General features: G+C 45.4%; 1 protein-coding gene across 1 annotated transcript; it reads left to right on the forward strand.

The window, feature by feature from the left end:
- Window positions 1-307: 307 nt before the first annotated feature.
- Window positions 308-2,008, forward strand: LOC126298283 (uncharacterized). The gene has a single exon (XM_049989582.1). The coding sequence runs from the start codon at window positions 308-310 to the stop codon at window positions 2,006-2,008; it is 1,701 nt and encodes a 566-aa protein (XP_049845539.1).
- The last annotated feature ends 8,175 nt before the right edge of the window (window positions 2,009-10,183 follow it).

Consider the following 10,183-nt stretch of genomic DNA (forward strand, 5'->3'; position numbering starts at 1 on the left):
TGTTACACAAAACTTCCGTCAGCATATCAACAAGTATTAGCTGGCAGGTGTAATGTGGAGCTCGGTACTTTCCGCAACACTCTTTAAGAATTAGAATACGCATTCTGAGCAGAGAATATCAGAGAACACAGAGGGAACTCTGACAGATACGTCGCAGGATCTATGTCGCGTCCACTATATAACCATTACAATAATAGGAACAGAACTGTACGAAATGGAACGCCTTACGGAAACCATTCACTGTCGGGAAACTTCGGGAGTAACGAAGTTGAACAACAGAGAGACTGGAATGGGAATCGCAATAGTAATGTACTACGCAACGGAGGCTGGAATGGAAGGAGGAACGAAGGGTACGGACCACAAAACAACGGAGGCTGGAATGGAAGGAGGAACGAAGGGTATGGACCACAAAACAACGGACGCTGGAATGGAAGGAGGAACGAAGGGTATGGACCACAAAACAACGGACGCTGGAATGGAAGGAGGAACGAAGGGTATGGACCACAAAACAACGGAGGCTGGAATGGAAGGAGGAACGAAGGGTATGGACCACAAAACAACGGAGGCTGGAATGGAAGGAGGAACAAAGGGTATGGACCACAAAACAACGGACGCTGGAATGGAAGGAGGAACGAAGGGTATGGACCACAAAACAACGGACGCTGGAATGGAAGGAGGAACGAAGGGTATGGACCACAAAACAACGGACGCCGGAATGGAAGGAGGAACGAAGGGTATGGACCACAAAACAACGGAGGCTGGAATGGAAGGAGGAACGAAGGGTATGGACCACAAAACAACGGACGCTGGAATGGAAGGAGGAACGAAGGGTATGGACCACAAAACAACGGACGCTGGAATGGTAGGAGGAACGAAGGGTATGGACCACAAAACAACGGAGGCTGGAATGGAAGGAAGAACGAAGGGTATGGACCACAAAACAACGGAGGCTGGAATGGAAGGAGGAACGAAGGGTATGGACCACAAAACAACGGAGGCTGGAATGGAAGGAGGAACGAAGGGTATGGACCACAAAACAACGGACGCTGGAATGGAAGGAGGAACGAAGGGTATGGACCACAAAACAACGGACGCTGGAATGGAAGGAGGAACGAAGGGTATGGACCACAAAACAACGGACGCTGGAATGGAAGGAGGAACGAAGGGTATGGACCACAAAACAACGGAGGCTGGAATGGAAGGAGGAACGAAGGGTATGGACCACAAAACAACGGAGGCTGGAATGGAAGGAGGAACGAAGGGTATGGACCACAAAACAACGGAGGCTGGAATGGAAGGAGGAACGAAGGGTATGGACCACAAAACAACGGAGGCTGGAATGGAAGGAGGAACGAAGGGTATGGACCACAAAACAACGGACGCTGGAATGGAAGGAGGAACGAAGGGTATGGACCACAAAACAACGGACGCTGGAATGGAAGGAGGAACGAAGGGTATGGACCACAAAACAACGGAGGCTGGAATGGAAGGAGGAACGAAGGGTATGGACCACAAAACAACGGACGCTGGAATGGAAGGAGGAACGAAGGGTATGGACCACAAAACAACGGACGCTGGAATGGAAGGAGGAACGAAGGGTATGGACCACAAAACAACGGAGGCTGGAATGGAAGGAGGAACGAAGGGTATGGACCACAAAACAACGGAGGCTGGAATGGAAGGAGGAACGAAGGGTATGGACCACAAAACAACGGACGCTGGAATGGAAGGAGGAACGAAGGGTATGGACCACAAAACAACGGACGCTGGAATGGAAGGAGGAACGAAGGGTATGGACCACAAAACAACGGACGCTGGAATGGAAGGAGGAACGAAGGGTATGGACCACAAAAAAACGGACGCTGGAATGGAAGGAGGAACGAAGGGTATGGACCACAAAACAACGGACGCTGGAATGGAAGGAGGAACGAAGGGTATGGACCACAAAACAGCGGACGGCGAAACCATGGGTCCGGTTTCAATGACAATGGAAGATGTGCACGAATGAAAAACGGAGGGAACGGAAATGGGGGTCAGGTTGAGGAAACTGATATTCGGGGACCAAATCCAGGACCAGGAGCGCGAGGAAATGACAACCAACGTCAGTGACTAACTCAATATGCAGAAGAGGCACAAAGCGCGTCTGAAACTGAACTCGGACCTAGCCTCATCAATGTTATCAGATACAGCGACATTGAAGAAACGCTCCTGGAAGAAAAAGCAGGGTTCACCCATAAGTATGTGCCTCCAATCATTAAGGTAACCATAGGAGGAACAGAAGTTAGAGCAACCCTGGATAGTGGTAGTGAGATTTCGGTCATTGAAGAAAGTGTAAGGGACTGCAAGATTGGTCGGAACTATCGGTGAAGAGATTAACAATAAATGGGGCAATAATAGGGAAGGTAACCGAATGTCAACGTCACCTGCTGGTGGGAAATAAGCATCAGACACCTGAGTGCCACTGACCTGTCCCACACAAATTCGAAGAAACTTACAGCTGCCGCGCAGGATTAGCCGAGCGGTCTATGGCGCTGCTGCCATGGACTGTGCGGCTGGTCCCGGCGAAGGTTCGAGTCCTCCCTCGGGCATGGGTGTGTGTGTTTGTCCTTTGGATAATTTAGGTTAAGTAGTGTGTAAGCTTAGGGACTGATGACCTTAGCAGTTAAGTCCCATAAGATTTGACACACATTTGAACATTTTTTTGAAACTTACAGCTGTCTCATCGGCTTCCTGCCTAACAAGGGCCCATCCTCTGCTTTGTTACCAGTCATCAATGCTGTGCCCATAGCAGCAGCAACTCCTCACCACTAGTCAGCCTACCTGGACGCGGCCGCTGACCGACTGGCTCCACCCAATGTGTCTGCACAATGAAACCGAAGAACTGGGCAGTCCACAAACGTTTTCACCCAGGTTCTGCAGAAAAAACGCTCGTCTCGGCCCTCAGCCGCCGTACACTTTTACTGCAGTCGTTTAAACCGGCACCCTCTTCCTTTGAACACAGGTAAAGCTTATTGCTATTCCTTCAATAGCGCACACAAGCAACAGCATTAACTACTGCTGGCCATTTCATCATATGAATGAAGTCAGATCGTATCCAGGTATAACAACCAAATAATGAAGATCATCTTCCCTAAGAATATAAAGCCGCATGACACTGCATCAGAAGTAAAAGTGCCCCGCAACAACCTCCACATTCCTCTCAAATTTGCCGGCCGGTGTGGCCGAGCGGTTCTAGGTGCTACAGTCTGGAACCGCGCGACCGCTTCGGTCACAGGTTCGAATCCTGCCTCGGGCATGGATGTGTGTGATGTTCTCTGGTTAGTTACGTTTAAGTAGTTCGAAGTTCTAGGGGGCTGATGACCTCATAAGTTACGTCCCACAGTGCTCAGAGCCATTTGAACCTCTCAAATTTATTCTTGGCGAGTGTCACATCTTAAAACTGTTAGTGTGACGTGGAACAGAATAAAATGTCACACTTTAGTTGGGTCATTATCAAAGGAATAAACATGAATCAATCTTTGTCCACCATAAACCCCAGCACGATGTTATAACCCTGTCTTTACCACATTCAACCAGGGGTCATACATACTCTCTCTGCTGCATGAATATAAAATTAAAGCGAGAAATAAAAATGTGATAGGGGTACCATCAGGTCATATTCTTGTAGACCCAGACTTTAATGACAATTACTTAACGGTTACAGGGCCATGCACACATTTATCTACTCATTCATCCTGAAACTGGGGCCAGAGAAGGTTATTTCCCGAACCAGAATATAATATTGTTGTCTTGAGGATTCTCTGCCTCATGAAAAATTACTACCCCTGCTCAATTACACTCATGGCTTCATTCATTCCTTGACAGAACATCGATCACAAACGTTCTCACATTCAACCAATATTGAAGATTCCTAGTGTTCATATGGCGTGTGTCATCTTTTCAGCGTATTTCTTTAGAATGTGTCAGTCTGTTCCTTTAGTACAAAGATGTAAATGTCAACACAACAAAACAACGTATAAGTGACATAAAACAAGTGAATCTTTACACAAAACGAAAAATAATACATGAGTTCATTAAGAGAAAATAAAACTTGGTAAGAAAACACATAAAACACATGTAATCTTGTAAAAATGAAAACAGCAAGGCAAATATAAAACAAATTAATTGAAAACAACAAATACCTCCTACAGCTCCCTTGTCAAAGGTCTTTACGGAGTACGATTTTTTTTTAAACATTTGTCACATGAATAAAAACAGTACTACACATGTCATGCACAGGTTAGATGTGGCAGCTATGCGCGATGAGCTTGCCAAGATGGGTTACCCCTTTTTCTCTGCATATGCAATACAGGCAGCACCCTCAGTGTGGCAGGACCTTGTCTGTGGTCAGCAATCAGTGGCGTCTGGATTACTGACCGTCGTGGATGGTGTAGTAGTGGGCAATGCATTACGGCTGTTGAAGACATTAATGGGATGACACAGCAGCATATGGACACAGACTTGAGGTGAATCACCTCCTGCCGTTGCCGTCTGCATCGACCCGTGTCTCCAGATACGTAAATACCTCAATTCAGCGCCCCGCAGCCTCGTCCCGGTGGCGCGCTCTCGCCCTTCCATTCAGCGGTAGGTCCCTCAGGACCTTGGAAACCAGAAGTGGCGGCAGAAGTGAATGCCTGCTGCCAGGGCACCAGCCCTTTGTTGACAGCTCATGGTGTAGAGGCTCATGCGCACCTGCCTCCAGTCATGTAGCCTGATGACGTCATGGCGACCGGCTGCCTGCTGTCACTATGTGGGTCACCACCCCAGGCTCACAGGGCTGGCGGACGACCTTAATTGCAGCTTCAGTCCCTGGCACCCCGTCGGCTCAGCTGCTATAGCTGCTCCGGTGTCAGCGACTTCTCCAACTGCCTGGTTTGTCGCCATCCACTCAGCTCCTGCAGTCTGCACAATGCTTGGTGCCACTTTTTTACAAATGTGTTTACAGCATAAATATAGAGAAAATTATGACGAAATTGTAAAGGATTACGTTACATGATTACTCCAAGAATAAAAATAAAATAAAATGGCTTACAGAGCACTTTTGACAAAATAAAATCTTATTCTGTTCTACAATTATTATTTGCTGGTATTACAGCAATAATTTTAAATCATTAGTTTTCTGTGTCTAAATATTTATAATAAGATATTCTTTATGATAAGATAATAAGACGGTAGTGGCGAGGTGTGGTAATGTATGATAGTGTAGTGTTATTTTCTCACAACCTTTCATGCAGTCAAAGTACTAAGCCAGCTTAGACTACACATTCACTTCAGTCAGTCTCATACCATCTAAGTCCACTACTTACTCCCGCAAGCCAACTTCTATCAAAGATATATGAACTACTGAAGGTACTAGACTTCCCATTACTTTGTCGTTATGGTGGTACTAACGCTGGTGTATGGCGTGAACCTCGATGAGTGCAGACGTCACCAGTCTGCTCACCATCCTATGTGGGAAAACAGTTCTTCTGCGAAATCCTCTTTTTGCTGAAACTGACACAAAAATTTCTCAGGTTGCTATAAAAAATTTTCCTCTCTACCTGCTCAAACAAACATAAAAAAGCACAAGGTATTTTCGACATTTGACTACAAAGCTACATTTCTTCCGTTCTTCTCTTTCTCACAAATTTACGGTGCACCTTGCTAACTCCGCAGAAACATACCAAAGTGACTCGCACATTCCGTGCTCACGCCACACAGCACAAACTATCGCCCAAGATCTACCACTCAGGCTCTCGCAAACTACTCGCGAAAGCCCACACGAATATCATCACACAATAGTGTGGAAAACCTCACGCAAAAATCACAAGCGACGAACCACAGTGAACAACAACCGCATAAGATGCAATAGCTCATCTGCGTAACCACACTCGAATAAAATATCCCGTTCCGAGCAACATCGCACCAAAGGCGACATCCACAGACAAAAAGCACTCCACAAATGCATCGTGTCACTGGCGATGGCAATAATCAGCCCACAGCGAAGACACACTGCACTGGGCAATGGTCACAAACCATGGCAAAACACACAAGAGAGTCAACACCCCTCTTACGTGGACAATACACGACCATCCTGCAAATTACCTCCACGAGTCTCGCAAACTAATCTCAACGACGCCTCTCTCACACACTATACTACGAATTATATACTGGATCGTACAAGGGCCCCTACTGTGATGCACACACAATAAATAGAAGAAATTTGATTGTAGCTGAACTCCAAGATATTACGAGAAGAATTACATCCCCAATACTCGTGCACTAGTTTCGAACTCAAAGACATAAAATTCTATCCTTGTTGTGCCACCTGATTCTGTCGTTCCGTGCAAACTGCAAAACCGCTATAAGAACATATTGACTCGCACGAAATAGGAGTCAAATAAACAACCAAGAGTCCGTCGTGAAATCGGCACAATTCTACTCTCAACAATTGTAATTAGTGATCTCTGGGATGACCATATCTACCTCTAAACACTTGATACATGTTACGAAGAAATACTTGTACAGTGAAATTCTAACAATGCCTAACTCTTACAACTTAGCAGTAACGGGAGAATTTCCTGTGCTAATTACCATGGTGAATGACAAAAAATATATATAAAGAAATGGTTGTTATCCTTAACACTATTATGATGAAACAAAACTTATGCTATCATGCTTATGTTCGGCTGTCACTGACCATTAAACTATCTGTGGCTTGTTCAGAATAAGAAATTGTCACCATTCTATTTTTTTCTCTTCACCTTCTTCCTGCTGTAACTGCTGCTATCGTGATGTCCAACTTTATTCAATGAACGGTTTAATGTGCGATATATGATACACTCCTGCCGATCGTCCAGATCTCAGGAAATCCAGCTCATATGCGTTCTCGTGTGTGACATGGCGTATCCGAAGTGGTCCATTATACACGTTGAAGAACTTCTGGTCCTGTTTCTTCTGTTTGTTAGAGAGCCTAAACAATTTGACGAGAACCTTCTATCCAACATGAAATTCACGGACCCGAGCCTTCTTATCTTCTCGCTTCTTCCTTCTCCTTCTAGCTTCCTAAATCCTTTCCAGCGCCATCTCGATTATCTCTCGGTGCGGAATCTGTTTCTGCCTGAGAAATTCCACTAGCTCCAGTACTTTCTCTGGTAGGTCTCTGTTCTTCAACACAGTCATCGGTGCGAAGAGAGTTGAACTATGTGGAAGTTCATTTACAACATTTTAGAAATCCCTTAACATGATGCCCCATGTGCTGCCCTGTCGATGACGGTAGATACGACACAGATTCTCCAGGTCCTTCATCAATCGTTCGGCGGGGTTCGAACACGGGTGATGTCCCGATATGTAAATAGGTGCCATCCTATATTTCTCCAGAGTGTCCTTCCATCATTTTGACCTGAGTTGAGCCCGATTATCTGTAATAATTTTGTCCACCCTGAGCAGCGCGGATTAGCCGAGCGGTCTAGGGCGCTGCAGTCATGGACTGAGCGGCTGATCCCGGCGGAGGTTCGAGTCCTCCCTCGGGCATCGGTGTGTGTGTTTGTCCCTTCGGATAATTTAGGTTAAGTAGTGTGTAAGCTTAGGGACTGATGCCCTTAGCAGTTAAGTCCCATAAGATTTCACACACATTTGAACATTTGTCCACCCGGCCTACTTGCGCTAGAAAGTCTTTCGTTAATGCTTTGCGAAGAGTGACTGCTGTGGCCCATCGTAACGGAGTAAACGTAGCAAGCTTCGATGTTAATTTAGCGACTGCTGAAATTGATTGGAAACCATGCCAAGTGACGAGGAGTGGCGCCATTAAGTCCACGGCCGCCATGTGTCGCAGTTTGTTAAAAACGATTCGATGGAGAGGTGCCTTCATTGCCTTCCGACAGGCCTTGTATATGCGTAGAACCTTCCTTATGAGTCTTTCCATTTGTTTAAAATGACACCGGTCCTTCAGTTTAAGAAGCATTTCCGTGGTCAGAAGTGACAGTAACTTAAGTGTTGTAAGGTTATGGTGGTTTCTTATTCTATGACTGAACACAACTGTGTAAGCTGTAATGACATTGTTTAATATTGGAATTTCGTCACAGAAATACACACTTTTACACAGTTTACAATGTGACAATGTTAAGACAGTTGTCAAAATGACTCATCTCGCCCACTGAAAGTGAAGTAATCCTAAACACAACAGTACTAAATTTAACTCTCAGAAAGTTAAATAATCGAACACACAACAATATTAAATTTTAACTAGAAGTTGCTTTACAAAATTATTCTTATGATTACGTTATGACGTTGGCCAGTACTATGATAAATCATTTGACTCCGGTTCAAAGTTGAGTACTATTTTTCGGCTGACAATCAAATCTACAGAGGATGGTTAGTTTTTTGACAATTCGAGGAAAAGCTGGTGAACCAACAAGTTTACACCTCTGCACCCTGTACTTACCTTAGCTGTGATGAGTTGTCATGTGCATGGCTGCTCTCGTCCACTGAAATTCCTATAAATTCTAATTAAGCCTTTGCTGACTTTTCCAGCAGAAACTCTCCCTATGTTTCTCGATATGCGCGAAAACATGAACTCATCCCTAGTCTCAGACTATGGCGATATACACGCGCATGGCTGTTGCAGCGTGCATATTATATGCCCTCTCAGTTCTCGCAAGAACAATTAACTAACTGGCTGGTTCGTTTCTCCACAGTTGGAGATCAACGACGCTACAGCTAATTTCTAGCTGTAGGTCAGCCGCTGTGAATGCAGTGTTCACACAAATATCTCATCTGTGCCATAGAGAGTGCTATGTGCTCCATTCTGCACTTGACACCAGTTCAGAGAAGAGTCTTGGAAAATTTCGCTTTTGTCTTTCTCGTAGCCCAACTCTCGCCCACCTGGGTTCTTTTATTCTCCACATCACGGCTTTTTTCGACCAATAGGAGCGTTCCTCCTGTTTAGTGGAAACTTTCTCTACCAGTCGCAAGGGTCCTACCATTGAACTACGTCAAAATCTCAGCACTTTACTCCTTCCCAGTGCGTTTTCGCCAATCGGACGTTTTGTGCCTGCTCCAGACACCTAAAAAGTTACATGTGTATATCACGTGTGTACCACTTGCAGTTCACGTGATCGAATGTGTCACTGGTTTTCTTCGTATCCCTTTGGAATCCCAAAATGCAGTTTTATAAAGCTTCTTTCTGTCCTACTTCTGGCTGCCCGTTGTTCGCCCTGCAGTATGCGTCACCTGCCTGGTTGCTGACCCGCTGCAGCATGCTCCCCCTTAAGAGCTTTCTGTACTGCTTCCCGGGGTGCGGCCTCTGCTTCTGCCTGCACTGGCTTTCACACAAAACATTTCCTCTCGCTGCTTGTTTCACCTTCTGCTCTTTGGCATGCATTATATAGGAGTGGTGTGTTAATGCCGTCGATTGAGTGTCATCCCTTTTGCATTACATACTTATAGGAAAATCTGCTCATTAACGCCGAAGTAAGTTAGGTGTCATATTCACGTTCCCCTTACGACGTATGAACTCTTATGTAAGGTGCGCAATTGACCTTCATTTATTCTGCCACCTTACAGTGTGTGTACCAGATAAACTTATTAACTGACTCGTCTGGTATACAAATGCTCCATATCGTGCTGGTTGCGTTTCATCGTCGGCCGCTGTGGCCGAGTGGTTCTAGGTGCTTCAGTCTGGAACCGCACTGCTGCTACGGTCGCAGGTTTGAAACCTGCCTCGGCCATGGATGTGTGTGATGTCCTTAGGTTAGTTAGGTTTGAATAGTTCTAAGTCTAGGGAACTGATGACCTCAGATGTGAAGTCTCATAGTGCTCCGAACCATTTGAACCATTTTTTGTGTTTCGTTGGTGGAATAAAATCCCATTCTTTACAAGGTAGAACATTCGTAATTTGACTTCCTAGCGGTTCTTCCAACGTTCTTTCAGCTGATTCAGTTCTGGATATTTATCCTGCTCTCTTCTTGTATCCCATAACAATGCAGTCATGAAGTTCTTGAAAGCGACTCCACGCATACAGAACAGACAAAAGTGACTATCCTCCACGTCTTCTCCCTTGGCATCTGGCCTCCCAGTCGGCTGACGTGAAAGTGCATCCGCAATTACATTTGCTTTTCCCAGGACATGTGTGATGCAGAAGTCAAATTGCTGGAGGAATAAAATC

Source organism: Schistocerca gregaria, chromosome X (genome assembly GCF_023897955.1).
Source record: "Schistocerca gregaria isolate iqSchGreg1 chromosome X, iqSchGreg1.2, whole genome shotgun sequence".
Lineage (NCBI taxonomy): Eukaryota > Metazoa > Arthropoda > Insecta > Orthoptera > Acrididae > Schistocerca > Schistocerca gregaria.